General features: G+C 36.5%; 1 protein-coding gene across 5 annotated transcripts in view; it reads right to left on the bottom strand.

Moving 5' to 3' along the window:
• The window catches only part of LOC307127679 (interleukin-6 receptor subunit beta), a 48,118-nt gene extending 32,147 nt beyond the window's left edge, over positions 1–15,971 (bottom strand). For 2 of the 5 annotated variants that reach the window (XM_079819076.1, XM_079819078.1), the window contains exons 1-5: positions 15,769–15,948; positions 14,802–14,898; positions 10,409–10,544; positions 6,132–6,316; positions 1,584–1,726 (exon numbers count right to left, since the gene is read on the bottom strand). In XM_079819076.1, coding sequence (XP_079675202.1) covers positions 1,584–1,726; positions 6,132–6,316; positions 10,409–10,544; positions 14,802–14,874 — 537 coding nt within the window. In that variant the 5' untranslated portion in view covers positions 14,875–14,898; positions 15,769–15,948. Of the gene's footprint in view, positions 1–1,583; positions 1,727–6,131; positions 6,317–10,408; positions 10,545–14,795; positions 15,008–15,768 lie in introns of those variants that run through there. The other 3 variants (XM_079819075.1, XM_079819079.1, XM_079819077.1) reach the window with 3 other exon arrangements.
• Positions 15,972–17,001: the final 1,030 nt, after the last annotated feature.

Below are 17,001 nucleotides of genomic sequence, written 5' to 3'. Positions count from 1 at the left end.
TACTTGAAAAGAATATACAGCAGGGTCGTAACCACCATAGGCATTGAGGGGGACAAGTCCCTCTAAATGATTAGAAATGGCCCAATATACTGCCTCAGCGGTCTAACAGCGCTCGTCAATGTCGAAATGATGGCCAATCAGATCAAAGAAGGCGGGGCTTACTGTTCACCGAAGACAAGTGCGAATTCCAACACAAAGTTTTAGGTTTTAAAGTGTTAGAGTGCATATTGAGACATAAGAAGCTAAACATTTAATATTTGACAACTATTTTACGATACATACGTTCAACAATTCACAGTAAGATACAGTGATGCAAACTAGGCCTATACTTAACTTGGTTTTTTATTGAATTTCACCATTTTGAATTGAAAATATGCCATGGTGTGTTTAAATGTAGTTTAAATGGATTATTAACAGCTAGGCTACAATTAAACTTAGAACTTAATTTACTATTTTAATTTATTACTTTATTCCCTTAAAACCCTTTTAATCCTTTAATTATTATTTTTTTTTTTTCAAACAAAAAGACCCTTAATGGCATGTTATTTACAATTGAATGAAAATTTATTATAGTTTCAAGTTATATTAAATGCAATTCGTTGAACTTTTGAGTGCTTTTCGACCCATTTAAGTAATTGTATGTAATTTTATAATTACTTCGTCTTTGAAAAAGTGTACTGCAGAATGTACCGACAAGCATTTATGATAAGCTAAAACTTGAATGTCATTTCTATTGAAACTTTTATGTCGTGCATTTAAATGACACATTTGTAATGATGAAGTTGCAGTTTAGTACATTTAAAATAGATTAACTTTTTATGTAATTTCAAGTAACACACTACAGTTAAAATTATAATCGAGAACTTTACATGTTCTTTAGTATGTTAGTCAACACATCAAAATAAGTCTGCTTCTTTAAATCATGACAATAATGATTTAAATGTACTTTAAAGCGTTTAATTTGACATTATTGCAAAGTGCACACTCTCTTTAAGTACACTTATTTCATTAATATTATCTGCAAATACAGTTCTTTTTTTTAAATATATACCCTACATTTAATATGTGAAGTACACTAAAAGACTGTGACACTCTTAAAGGGACAGTTCAACCAAAAATAAAAATTCTATCGTTTTACTCTCTCTCTCTCTCTTTCTTTTGTGGAACACAAAACCATTTTTTTTGTGCAAAGGCACCATAAAATCAGTCTATATAAGTACTTTTCAAAGCTGTCCTGGAGGCACCTTAGCCCTGCACATTGTCTCCCTTATCAGACACACCTAATTTAGTTCTTGTGGTCTCTACTTACGACCTGATGAGTTGAATCAGGTGTAATAAATGAGAGAGACACACAAAATGTGCAGGACTGGGGTGCCTCCAGGACAGCTTTTAAAAGCACTGGTCTATATGACTCATGCACTGACTGTAATCTACATCTTCTGAAGTCTTTGTGCATGAAAAACACCGAAATATAAATCGTTATTGTAATCAAAAAAGTTTGAGTTTGGAATTATATGTGAGTAAATGATGACAGAATTTTCATTTTAATGTGAACTTCGCTCATAAGAGACATTTATGTCAACCTGGTCATGTGTGGTGTACTCCATTTGGAGCCGTAAGTGGTCTCTCTCTTCGATAACGGACTCTTTCGTTCGCCAGTCCACTTGCAAACACCCAGAACGTCTCTCTGATGGCTTGAGATTTATCTCTGGGGGAGGAAGTTTCACTGCAGTAGAGAGAGAATACATAAGGAGAAACTCTTTATTGACAGGTTCACTGTAGTCATGAAATGCCGTTGGCACTGAATACAGGTGCAAAGCATGATGAATACTGACTGTAAACATTACAATAGATGGAAATGGATCATTTGCATAATGCATTCTAATGACCTTTTTTTGAGAGACATGTGTCACCGTCATATGAAAAGAATAGACAAAGTATACATGTGCGCTTTTGTTCTCTTTATTCATTGCTTGTTTGCGTTGTCATGACCAACCTTGACCTATTACAATGGCAGAATGGAATACTATAGCATACGGCTTACTGTGCTATGCGTTAAAAATTGCATATGAAATAGAAGTCATGAACATGTAACACATTAGCATACGGGATGATTTTAGACTCAAAATGATTAATAAATGCACACACAATTATCCATGAACTTGATAAATGTTGCAGACATGTTTTTCTATCCACAAACAAATGCCTTTTAACTTGTGTGTGCAAAATACAGAATAACATGAATGTGCAGCGATTTGGACAAATAGAGAAAACTTCGATTTTGTATTAATGTAAGTCAGAATTTGTGCGTGAAACGAGTAAGATGTGCATTTGTGGATCCGGTGACGCGCATTCATTCATTGACTCGTTTGTGAGTCGATCCTATTTGATTCATTTGGATTTTGAGACTTTCATTTCGCCGGATTGGCCTTGCACGATCCACACACACAGCTGTCTAAGAAAACCTGCTGCCACTAGATGGCAGTATTCTGCCAAAACAGACAACGGCACCGTGAGCGTCATTCTGCCTATAAGACGCTTGATGTGTCCTCGTTAAAAAGACGAGGAAAACGCTTAACAGACTAACGTTAAAAAGGTATTAAAGGCTACTTTGTTTAGGCAAGCAGATTAAATCAGGTTATGAACTCATCACAACATTTTTCTCCCACAGAAAAGCATTATAAAATGCTTAATATGCAATATAGCGCATATTCAATAACGTGTATAGCTTACTAATATACTTTTAATATCACTGTTTTACTGCAGGAAGCCACATTAAGCGTTTTCTTTTATAAAAGACTTTATGGGAGAAAACGCTTACTATGTACATGATGAGCCCAGGATGCATTAATGCATTAAGACAGCGATAATTACAAGTACAAAAATATGAATCCAAAACGCGCATTTTCACATTTTTTCCTCTGGAATATTCTAAAACGCTTAATGTGAAAAACGCATTAAGAAGACCGTGCAAGACCAAACTCTTATTAATAAAGCATGTGCACAAAAAAGGCAGATGAGCCCGGAATATGAACGCAACGCATTTATAATTACACGTTTAAGCATTTTCCTGCACGCTTAACGTGGCTTAATTACAGACAGGGATATTAAAAGAACAAATTCTGTACATACCTCCAGGGGCATTCTAAGGGCCCACGCACTTTTGGGGCCCCCAGAGATTGGTTTTATTAGTAGTAACAGTACTAGTAGTAATGTAATAGAAATTATAAATGTATACTCTACCAAACAGTTACAAATATAACAAAATTATGGCTTATTTCTGTATTTCCGGCAAAATCCAGCAAAACGCTCCAGTCATGAACCGCTCACGGGTAAAACGACATTTGCTCAAATCCCACTCCGACATGAAATTTTTCGGTACTGTAGGCTACTATATTGTTGTAGCCATTAAGAAAAGGTATTTCGTTTTATATTTATGTTTAAATATTATAATGTTATTTTTTTATGTCTATCTATGTTGTCAATCTGTCAATCTATGTTGATTATGAAAAGTGAACAGCATGAGTGAGAAAGGACACATCGTAAGATGCGCAATGCCAGGAGACATGAGTGGGTGATTTTGACCGCTTCATGATTTCTTTACTGAACTCAAACCCCCGTTGATCCACTTCCCTCATAAACTGCGAACTCTCCTACCTCACACCTACATTCACTTTGTTATTTGCACTACCGACTGTTTATTACAGTAACAACTGTTTACTTATGCATTCTGCACCACCATACCGTAACTGGATTATGCTCATTTGCACTGCCGACTGTATTTACAGTAACAATGTTTACATTTGCATTTTGCACCGTACTTCTAACTGGAATATGCAACCACTTTTCACTGCACTTTTACACTTTCTTTCGGATAGCTCTGTCCATAATTTATTGTACTAACTTAATCCACTGCTATATTCCTCATATTAGCCTAACATATTATTGTATACCTCTAACTGTAAAATTCTGTTCAAGTAATAACCGTCTGTATATTTATTCATAGTACATAGTCACCTGTAAATTCTGTTTATAGTAATAGCCATCTGTATATTATATTCATAGTACATATTCACCTGTAAATTCTGTTTATAGTAATAGCCATCTGTATATTATATTCATAGTACATATTCACCTGTAAATTCTGTTTATAGTAATAGCCATCTGTATATTATATTCTAGTACATATTCACCTGTAAATTCTGTTTATAGTAATAGCCATCTGTATATTATATTCTAGTACATATTCACCTGTAAATTCTGTTTATAGTAATAGCCATCTGTATATTTATTCACTGCATATATTCATCTGTAAATTCAGTTCTACTTATAGTAATAACCATCTCTCTACTTATACATATTTATATATATTCAGAACATTTTTATGTCCTGCACTTACGCAACCATTGTATATCCTGCACTTGCTGCTATTGCACTTCTGGTTAGACCTAAACTGCATTTCGTTGCCTTGTACTTGTACTTGTGTAATGACAATAAAGTTGAATCTAATCTAATCTAATCTAATTTTGACCGCTTCATCAAGTTTTGTTTAGTAGAAAGCCTTTCTTTAAAGTTAATTTCATGTTGTATAAATTTTATCTTAATTTTAATCAATGTTTCATCAGCCAATTGGGGCATTCTGGGTTGAGCGAGCGGAGCTTAATTGGTCAGTATTATTAAATAGCAGACAAAGATTTTGGATAGCTTGGTTGGTGCGGTAGAGGGCCCAAAATCATTTTCTTTCATAGGGCCCAAAATTGCTAGCGGTGCCCCTGCATACCTCACTAATAAAGAATAGGAGAGTAGCTTTGTAGTAGCCTTTATGTACATAAAAACAGATGAGCCCTTTACGGTTTACTTTATAACAGGTTTCCTAGATGTTGTTCAAAATGTTGATATTAAAAGTAGGCTGTACTTTATTGAAACTTTGTTAAGCATTTTCCTTGTCTTTATAACGAGGACCCATAAAGCGTCTTATAGGCAGAATAACGCTCACGGTGCCGGTGTCTGTTTTGGCAGAATACTGCCATCTAGTGGCAGCAGGTTTTCTTAGACAGCTGTGTGTGTGGATCGTGTAAGGCCAAACCGGCAAAATGAAAGTCTCAAAATCCAAATGAATCAAATAATTCACAAATGAGTCAATGAATGAATGCGCATCACCGGATCCACAAATGCACATCTTACTCGTTGCACGCACAAGTTCTGACTTACATTAATACAAAATCGAAGTTTTATATTCACAACTATGTCTCTATTTGTGCAAATCGCTGCACATTCATATAATTCTGTATTTTGCACACACAAGTTAAAAGGCATTTGTTTGTGGATAGTAAAACATGTCTGCAACATTTATCAAGTTCATGGATAATTGTGTGTGCATTTATTAATCATTTTGAGTCTAAAATCATCCCATACTAGATATCTAAAATACATTGAAAAGTTTGGGGTCGGTTGCATTTATTTGAATAAAAATACAGTAAAAACAGTGATATTGTAAAATATTATTAAATGTCAAAATGTCTGTTTTCTATTACACTGTAAAAATAATTCAGGTCTCCAATTGAAATATTTCTAGTGACCGATCACATCTAAATTTTTCAGTTGGCCAAATTGAATTTCTGTGAATTGATGCAATTTAATTCACATTAATAAAATTTGGCCAACTAAAATTTTTTTGTGTGAGATCAGTCACAATAATTTTTTTAATTGGACACCTGATTTTTTTTTTACAGTGTAGATAGAATATTTAAAAATGTGATTTTTTTTTTCTGTGCTGCTCTGTGATACATTGTTGTAGGATTTTTGATTAACAGAAAGTTCAAAAGAACAGCATTTATTTGAAATAGATTGTTTTTTGTAACATTATAAATGTCTTAACTATCACCTTTGATCAATTTAATGCATCCTTGCTGAATAAAAGTGTTAATTTATTACTGACCCCAATCTTTTCACCAGTAGTGTAGGTTGTCTGGGTATTATATGAATAATGGAAGTTATTAGGCACAATATACAACCTTAATCTTGTATAGTGGTATGCTAATCCGAACATGTCCAATGTGTTCATTCCTCCAGTTTCAATGCTACAGTCTGCAAAGAGATGCACATTCATGTTGTTTAGTGAAATGTAGTACCTGAATTGAGACCTTTGAAGTAGTATGGCAGTGAGCGTATGGATCCAGTGGGCGTAGACGCCAGCACGTCCGCATAGAAACACTGATATAATGAAATTAACTCAACAGCGCAAGGAGGCCCACTGGTATTACAGACACCCAGAATGGTGCGGTCATCCACAGGAGTGTAGCTGTCACAATGGGTTCTGTGCAGAAAACACAAGAATATTCACACTCACGTACATGCTTGCAAATAAAGAGCCAACTGTGTACTGGTGATTTAAAGGGGTCCTATTATGCTTTTTTACATGTTCATCTTTCTTTAGTGTGTAATGTTGCTGTTTGAGCATGAAACAGTTCTGCAAAGTTACAAAACACAAAGTCACTCCAGCGGGAGTTGTCACAGTGTTACTGTTTCGGAACTCCCTGAAACGCCTCGATTGTAGTCTTGAGTTTTCTTCTGGGAACGAACACATCATAATATTTCTCATTTAAACAATTCCCGCCCAAGGCATATGCAAAATAAAGGGGCGTTTCTAAAATACGCTCGAAGCAGTTGACCAATTAGAGCACATTGCGCTTTTCAGAAGGAGGGGCTTCATAGAGACAGGAACTAGCGTTACTGACAGACTGGGAAAGAGGTGCTGCAATACTATATGTGAAAAAATAATGTGTGTTGAAACCTATTTTAGTAGAGCCCAAAAACTAAATCAAGACTTTGTAAAAGGGCATAATAGGTCCTCTTTAAAACCCCCAGAAACCAAAACATTGATCTGAATAACCTAATGAAAAACCATTAATCTCCAGCAATCTTTATAGCAAATGAAAAAAACTGTACAGCAAATAAAGGTGCTTTAAAATGATTGCAAAGAGTTAATATGAAAACAGAACTTGTGCATGGCACTTTAAACCGCATGTTTCTTTTATCTGTTTTCTATCCACTCAAAACAGCACTGACAGATCATTAACCACTTTCAAATCAAGATAACGAGTCAGTTAGTAGTAGACTTAAAGTTTGTAAAGCCACTAAAAATGCTAAAAAGATGTGTATTCATGTATATGTAAATTAATTTCAAACGGAAAAAAACACTGAATTGACTTTCAATGCATGACCCTTGAATAAAGGGGCTTTAACATGTTTCCAGGAACATTAATGATTTTAATGATCAGTTTCACTGATCTACACACATTTGCATATCGGTTGAAAGTAGTCACGCCAATCAAAACCACCATGAGCATGGAATCAGAAATCTAAGTACTGTGGTGGTATCAGATGTTAAAGGGATAGTTCAACAAAAAATGAAAATTCTGTAATTTACTCACCCTCAAGTTGTTCCAAACCTGTATGAATGTCTTTCTTCTGCTGAACGCAAAGGAAGATATTTAGAAGAATGTTGTTAACCAAAGAGTTTGATGGATTCCATTGACTTTCATAATATTTTTCTCCCATACTATGGAAGTCAATGGCACCCGTCAACTGCTTGGTTAACAACATTCTTGTGTTTAGCAGAAGAAAGACATTCATACAGGTTTGGAACAACTTGAGGGTGAGTAAATAATGACAGAATTTTCATTTTTGGGTGAACTGTCCCTTTAATACCAAGATAATTGCTATGCCATGCTGCTGAATGATATCATATTCATACAGTCATGTGACAAAGAAAGGACAGCTTTTGAATTCTATGGTTTTACATATTAGGACATAATAAAAAAATAATCTGGTCGTTGGTAGTCAGGCGCCTCTATCAAATGCCTTTGATTAATTGATCATCAGCAAGCGTGACCAAATCTATAAAAGCAGAGGTTTTGGCAGTTTGCTGGTCTCAACTGGTTTGGCTATGAGACCCACATTTTCCCATTGTCATCAAACCATGACCCACTTTTGAGGTCAGGACTCTGTGCAGGCCAGTCAAGTTCCTCCACACCAAACTCGTTCATCCATGTCTTTATGGACCTTGCTTTGTGCACTGGTGCGCAGCCCCACACCATAATCCCCCCTCCACCAAACGTTACACTTGGCACAATGCAGTCAGGCAAGTCCCGTTCTCCTGGCAACTGCTCCCTTCTGGAGCCTAGTGGCCAGTCGAGGAATTGCAGTTTAAGTCACTTCCGTATTGGCTTCAAGAGAAACTGCGGGAGGTTGCTGCTTGGTGCATCCCTTTAAATGCTAATGAGCTGGTGCCTCTGGTGCCTCCTTTCAAGAAGAGGGCGGAGCTTCAAGATTTCCTGCTCAGGACAATCTCATCTCACGGGATGAAAATTCAGAACAGAAACTGTCAGTAGCTGTGTTCAGTTCAAACCGGAGTTGGTCAATGATGCCTACAGAGCCAGAGAATATATGCTGCATGGAGAACAGGTATAGTTTAGTTTAATCCCTGTTAAAACTTGTTTGTCATCTGGCTTTTATCCACTTTTAGTACAAGCCTGTTTTAGAAGACCTGTCTGAATGATGGCCAAAATTACTGATGAGTTTTATGAAGGTTATTGTTCATCACACAAAAGATGAAGCGTCCGTTTTCACTCCAGAAAATCAATGTAAGAGCTGAATAAAACAAGTGTGCATTAAAGTCTTGTCCATAAACTCTCTCTCTCTCTCCCTTGCATTATCATCAACATACACAGCAAATTACACTAAAACATTTGTTACAGCAGTAAACAAATATATACAGACCTTTTCAGGGGGTGCTTCATAAACTGGTAAACTTTATATCCGTAAAACCACTCTGATGAACTGTAATAAAGTGCACGCTCTCCCTTTCATTACTGCAGTGACCAGTATCGCTCCATAGACTATAAACTGGTTCACGAACAGTTGGTCCTGATCCATCCTTGAGTAACAACTTTTTAGCAAAGCCTGCCTTGCATTGCCCATCATTCACAAAGCAGTCTGGGGTGAAATGATTTGAGCAGACATAAACGAACCTAAGCTTGCTCCGGCGTCGAAACAATAGCGGACTGTGTACAGCTCACTCAGGGCAGGTCTATGGCCCTGTCCCAAATGGCACACTTCAAGTGCACTTTCGCCTATGCTGAAACGGCAGTGTCCGTCAACAGTCGTGAGCGGGGCCTGTGCAATGTGACGTCACTTTGGCCAGAATCTGCAAACGGCTTATTATGAGACACTGCTTATGATTTATGGGGATTTAAAACAAAACACAAGCGCTGGGTGGATTTTTATCATTGGTTGCGTACACACACTGAATTAAAAGAGAACAACTGCACACTCTCTTAAAGGGTTAGTTCACCCAAAAATGAAAATTCTGTCATTAATTACTTACCCTCATGTCGTTGGACACCCGTAAGACCTCCGTTCATCTTCAGAACAGAAATTAAGATATTTTAGTTGAAATCTGATGGCTCAGAAAGGCCTCCATTGGCACAATGCACGGTTCACTCTCAAGACCCTTAAAAGGTACTAAAGACGTCATTACAAAGTCCATCTCACTACGGTGGTTCTACAATAACTTTATAAATCGGCGAGAATAGTTTTTGTGCGCAAAAAAACCCTAAATAACGGCTTACATAGTGATGACGATTTCAAAACAAGGCATCATGAAGCTTCGAAGCGGTATGAATCAGCGAGTCGAATCAGCGGTTTGAATCGCCAAATTTCAGCAGTTTGACGGTTTGACATGTGGTCCGAATCATGATTCGACTCACTGATTCATAACGCTTCGAAGCTTCATGATGCCTTGTTTTGAAATCGTCATCACTATGTAAGCCGTTATTTAGGGTTTTTTTGCGCACAAAAACTATTCTCGCCGATTTATAAAGTTATTGTAGAACCACCGTAGTGAGATGGACTTTGTAACGACGTCTTTAGTACCTTTTAAGGGTCTTGAGAGTGAACCGTGCATTGTGCCAATGGAGGCCTTTCAGAGCCATCAGATTACAACTAAAATATCTTCATTTGTGTTCCGAAGATGAACGGAGGTCTTACGGGTGTCGAACGACATGAGGGTAAGTAATTAATGACAGAATTTTCATTTTTGGGTGAACTAACCCTTTAAGCATAGGCTATTTATTTACCAACGTTTTGGCTAGTAGCCTTTGCCAAGGTATCACTATCAGCTAGTAGCCAACACATTGGTAAATAAATAGCCTATGTTTAAGAGAGTGTGCAGTTATTCTCCTTTAATTCAAGTTTTTCCCTCAACTTGCACCTCAAAAGGTGTGCGTCTGCTTTGCCTTACTTGAGTACACACACTGCTAACACACATTTCCACATAAAAAACATGTAAAAGTGAATTCTGCATAATAGATGCCCTTTAAATCGCTTAGTGTGAAATGTGGCTTACATATTTACTTGCACTCTGTAGCTGCTGTGGTTCAGGTGGTGATCGTTCGTTTTCCAATAACAGGTGATTTTGCGCGGCTTAATCTCACACTCACAGTGTGTGATTGACAATGTTGAAGAAGTGGCTGCTGCTGCTGCTGAGAGAGTTATGACATGATTAATAGTGTTTCTCAACACAAACAAAGTGTCTCATTCAGTTGTATAAAATAAAAACAGATAAAACGTTTCATCCTGAAACATACGTGGTTCATAATCTTTCCGTATTATTTCATATTTATTGAGCATTAGGACCATTTGGTTGAAACTTTTTAGCTAAAGTGTGACAACTAGCCCCGGTCTGCCCTATATAGCCTATTTTGATACAAAAACAGCAGGTGTGCAACGACAACACACACCAACATCACTGAGCATCCACACATGCGGCAGTCTGTGCGTGAACACACACGTAGACACCAAAAAACCAGCCGTACAGATCAAATTTCAGATAAAGGGCAAGAAATAATCCAGTGCTGGGAATCATGAAGAAACTCCCAGCAGGACACACGCAACCACAAACATGAATTGAATGTAGTATTTATGTGTGTGCTATATATGTACTGCCATTTCGCAACAATGTTGTGCTGTTGTTTTGGGTAACATATGGCTTAATACTTGCAATACAGTGTGGGTGAAAAAATTATTATGATCATAAGCTGTAATCCTTGCCACACGTTCATTGTCTAACTGTCTGCCTAAATGTTATTAAAGGAGTAGTTCACTTCTAAATGAAAATTTAGTCGAAAAGAAATGATGTTTTTTAAGGAAAACGTTCCAGGATTTTTCTCCACATAATGGACTTCAATGGCAACCAACGGGTTGAAGGTCCAAATCAATGCAGTTTCAAAGGAAGGGCTTCAGAGGCTCTGCACGATCACAGATGAGGAATAGGGTCCGATATAGCGAAAATATAGCAAATATAGCGAAACCATCGGTCATTAAAGCAGCACTAGGTAGGTTTTGCTCTCGGGGTCCCCCTACAGTTGGGAAACAGTATTGTCCTCTACTACTGTCGTAAACTCTATCATCTTACATCAGTGGATGCATCGCACGTGCATTTGTTGACATGACAACTATGATAGCCCTGAACACTGCAGGAGTTCACATTCAGGTGTTCTGCTTGCGTCGCGTGTGAAATGTCTTCATCCCAGGTACAGTGGCATATGTTTCAGCATGTCATATGAATATCATTTCATGGGTTTTATTTTTTTTAACCGTTCAAACATATGAAACTGGCGGGAGGCTTCGGCTTCGGCTTCGTAATCAGTGCGTTCTTCAATCCGCTGTGGCGGCGAATAGAGCTCACGTCAGAAGCAGAGGTGTGTGTGTTGATCTGAGCCTCATTGGTCTGTCACCGCTCATCAATGACAATATATTTGAGAAAACCAATCAAATCAGAGTATTTAACGAATTTTAGCAGCAGGACTTGACGTCAAGTGAGATATATGTAGCTAAACTAAACATTTCATATTTGACAGCTGCTTCTTTAAGTCAGAAATGTTAAACAAATGACAAAAATATTCCGCCAAATTAATAAACTTTTGTCTAATTTCGCCGTTTTGATTTGAAATAGGTAATGTCATTTATAATATAATTAACAAACAGGAGATATTAACAAAGCCATTTTCTTCATATTAAAGGGATAGTTCACCTAAAAATGAAAATTAGCCCATGATTTCCTCACCCTCAAGTCATCCGAGGTGTATATGACATTCATCTTTCAGACGAATAAAATCAGAGTTATATTAAAAATGTTCTGGCTAATCCAAGCATTATAATAGCAGCAATAGTTGCTCTGTTTTTGAAGTCCATAAAAAGTGCATCTGTCCGTCAAATAACTGCTCCACGCGGCTCTGGGGTGTTAATAAAGGCCTTCTGAAGCGAATCGATGCGTTTGTGTAAGAAAAATATCCATATTTAAAAATGTATTTCATTTTTTTCTATGGCTCTGCATCAGCCGCCCCTGCGCCATCACTTCCGGCGAATAAGGTCAAAATAAAATACCATCGCGATCATAGATATATACACAGATTCCTCAGTGCCTGCGCTGATGGTCGAATGAGGCATCTACGTATTTATCTCTTTGATCACGCCAGTATTTTGACCTTATTCGCTGGGAGTTATGGCGCTGGAAATACTAGATGACATTTGTCTGATAAGAGGTAATAATAACCCTAAAAAAAACCTAAATAACGACTTATATAGTGATGACGATTTCAAAACACGGCATCATGAAGCTTCGAAGCGTAATGAATCAGTGAGTCGAATCATGATTCGGATTGCGTGTCAAACCGCCAAACTGCTGAAATCGCGTGACTTTGGCGATCCAAACTGCTGAGTCGACTCACTGATTCATAACGCTTCGAAGCTTCATGATGCCGTGTTTTGAAATCGTCATCACTGTATAAGTCGTTATTTAGGGTTTTTTTGCGCACAAAAACTATTCTCGTCACTCCATAAAGTTATTGTAGAACCACTGTAGTGAGATGGACTTTGTAACGACGTCTTTAGTACCCTTTAAGGGTCTTGACAGTGTACCGTGCATTGTGCCAATGGAGGCCTTTCAGAGCCATCAGATTTCAACTAAAATATCTTCATTTGTGTTCCGAAGATGAACGGAGGTCTTACGGGTGTCGAACGACATGAGGGTAAGTAATTAATGACAGAATTTTCATTTTTGGGTGAACTAACCCTTTAACTAACCACAGAACTAATTATTATAATAGCGGGAGACCGGGGATGGTTGAAACACGGGTCAGTTGTAACACTTCTGATTTCTCCAATCAGTAACTAGTTACAAATCACCTGATTCACTTCGCACATGCTCAGTTTAGTCCTTATTCCACATGTGATAAAGTAGAGCCCTGTGGCAGACACAGCAGATGTTAGAGTGGAAAAAACTATTTCGAGGTAAGATAGTCACTTTTTTAACTTTTTTTATTTTCGTTATGGCAGTTCCTGCTCTGTAGTCAAATTCATCAAAGTTAAACTATGTTTATTGTGTGTCGGTGTAGATATTTTTCATGCAAGTTGTTAGTGCTAATGTTTTAGCTGTTAGCTGCAAGGTGAGCAAGTTCATGGCTACACGACTCTGGGTTAGTTGTAACAACATTGAAACGTCATAATCTACCTCAAGAAAATGTTGTTGAATTTATATGTTTCATTGATTTTCAGTATGCCTAGGTCTTGGAAGATGTTAGAAGAGAAGGGATCAGGTGAACTTCAGAGTATACCACAGTGGAATGAGGGTCTTCACTGAGGAACAAGAATAACATCCTCAATTGTTCAAGTTCAATGTATTATTGTCAATTACTATGGCTGAGAGTGACAAACACACTGAGAATGAGAGTGACACACACACACACAGACACTCACATCAGTTATATTGAAAAGTCAGTGTTGAATAAAACGCTTTCAAAATCTTTTTTGTTGTTGTCATAATCCTTATCTCATTATGTTACATTTCACCCCAGGGTATGTGACAACTAACCTGGACTATGGGGTGAATTGTAACATTTCACTCCTTGTGTTTGAAACTAAACCATGCCTTTTGTTTTTGTGTTGCAAAGATAACGGCTATGTCGTTTAATAGCAGACACTTGTAATTAGTTTTAATCACTTTTTGAACACACTGGCTTAAAAGTTCTCCAAGATTTAGACAGAAAGGTCAAAAATGTTACAACCATCCCCGGTCTCCCCCGATAGCTGTATATTACTGCCATATGGACATTACTCGGACACTCATCTCTGACTGATAGTAACGTATTTTTGTGATCTTTGAAACATGTAATGTGAAAAGCAGTACACAAATACATTTGAATTGAATTGAATGCCAAAAGATCACGATAATAGATTTTTAAGGATGCGTACAAATCAAATATGGTGGTGTTTGATGTGTGTTGCGTCAGGTTTGACGTCAATGAAGTTTGGTTAAGAGAAAACCATTGATGTCCTATTTTTGAGAGCTTTGAAAGATCTTCAGTGAATAATCAAAACTTGCGTATGACTAACATACTGTAGCACTGTGAGTCATGAACTACAGTTATGATGCTTTCGGGTCACTATATGAACAGTAAAAAAAAAATTTAAGATTCTACAGAAATTCAGTTGTTTTCTACTGAAAAAGAAAGTAAAACTGGAAGTGGATGAGACTGAATTTTTGGGGTGCCTATTCATTCACTTACTACAAACTAACCGTGGGAGCGTCCCATGGTAAACTGTGGTTAAATGTCTAACTCATAATGGTACATAATATCTCATCCCCTCCAACCTTTCAATTACCAGCCCCGATCTTTAACCACAACACGGCCAAGACAAAGTAAGTTTACATTTATCATAAACATGATAAAAACTCCTACCTGTGTCCAAGCACCTGTTCATCACACACATCCAGAGCAGCAGTCCAGCTCGAGACAGCTTCCTTTGGCTCATTTCTGACGGGAAGACTGTCTACCGCTGTGACAGAAAGATCACAATATCTCAGCTAAAATGTGAATGGATCCATAAATTAAGTAAGGGGGCTCAGAGCCAAACTCTTGCGCAATGTTCCACATCAAAACAGAACATTGTGTCCAATTACGGGATGCTTTAAAAAAGCAAAAAAGGGGGAGGGGAATAAACTAAATAATAAACTAAATTATAATATAGCAATAAGAAGTTCAATCACTGGTTGAATCCAGAAAAGTATACTTTTAGAGGGTAAAAAAGAGAATAAATAATAAAATATTAATATATTATTATTGTTATTATTGTCATAATATTATCTATATTGAATATATATATATATTATAGTAATATATTATTATAACTATATAATATATATATCTATATATATATATATATATATTATATAGTAATATATTATTATAACTATATAATAATATTAAAATATTATTTAAAATGTGGAAATATATACATACTTTAAAGCAATAATAATATTAAGAAGAAGAATTTGTTCAATCACTGGTTAAATCTAGAAAAGTAGCCTATACTTTTAGAGGGTAAAAATAATAATAAATTATTCATATATTTAAAATATGCATAATGCATAAATAAATAAATATCTACCTAAAAGCAATACGAAGGAGGGAAGGGGAAAGAAGACGAAGAAGGCGGCACACTAGTGTCACGATAATACACTTTTAACAGGTAAAAAAGACAGGTAAATCATAAAAACTATTATCTAGTTCTTAAGTCAAAACACATTCACATTTGGCATGGATAAAAGCGCACATGAAGCAAATGAAATGGCCATTGTGGTGGATTTCCCAAAGCGAAAGCAAGAATAAGAGCGTGAAGTCGAGATGAGCGCGAGCTGTGGGTTACCTGTGCTGGATGAAGCTGCTGAAGAAGAAGAAGAGGAGAGTTCAGTACTGGACAACATTTACAACCTTTAAGTGTCCGGTGATGCCGATTTTATAACGACGGCAGGGGATCGGATGAGATGTGATGATGTGTTCCGATATTTAGACGCTGATCTGACGCCAGACACGCGTGGCGACGAGTGGAAGTTCGTGCGCTCTCTCACTGTTTGGGGTGTTGCTTCAGCACGACAGGATATCAGCATTAGTAGCCTATAGCTACACCTGGATTGAAATATCAAACATATTTATTTGAGTGTTTCTTATGCACATAATAGGCTACAACAGCTAATGCAAAATATTTTAATAATAATATAAATATATACATATTTTGTATATTTTTATATAAAATGTAAACATGTATTTTAATGGCAATGCATCTTATAAAGTAAAATTTAAAATTATGTTTCTATGTACAATTGTATATATAGATCAACTATTTCAGTGGGTATGCATCAAACATTAATATAAAATAAATGATATTTTATATTATAACATATACAACAACAGCAAACCTAAAAATGTTGAGGGGCTGGCGGTATACGACGGTATATAGATTTCGATTTGAGTATCAATTCATAGCCTACTGTACGTATAAGGAAATAAGGATATGTACGTTATTAATATTTTAAAATGTCACATTTAAAGAAATCTTGTGTTTGATCATATCTAAATATTGATTAAAATGCAAAACTGCAATACTTTTTTGAGCAACTAGATTAGAGTCCTATAGTGGGTAATGACATTACAAATGGAAATAATTATTTTTCGAGCCACAAAATGACTCTAATTTGCCTCTTTGAATAAGAATTCTCTAATTTAACCTTAATTACTATACTAATTGTAATATAAAACATTTTTGAAGAAAAATATTTTAAGGGGTCATTAATAGACCATAATTATTGCACAAATAGTATTTGGTACCAAAATATATCAAAATATTCAATAAATATTATTGAACTAAAATATAGAACATTTATTCAATTGAAAAATAGTTAAGGTGTCAGGGTTTCTGAAACTGAGGACCCAGATGCAGATTGAACATCAAAGACTTTATTAACAAGACTCTAGACAGGGCACAACAAGGAAGTGGTAAGGTGTGAGTTCAAACAGCAGGGCAGGGGACAGACACCACGATGACGACCACTGAGACCAGTCCAGGGAGACCATGGAATTGAGGATGCTTGGAAGGCAACAC

This window comes from Gobio gobio (genome assembly GCF_949357685.1).
Source record: "Gobio gobio genome assembly, chromosome: 6".
Lineage (NCBI taxonomy): Eukaryota > Metazoa > Chordata > Actinopteri > Cypriniformes > Gobionidae > Gobio > Gobio gobio.
Note: the sequence above shows the minus strand (reverse complement) of the source record. Positions and strands in the feature narration are given on the sequence as shown.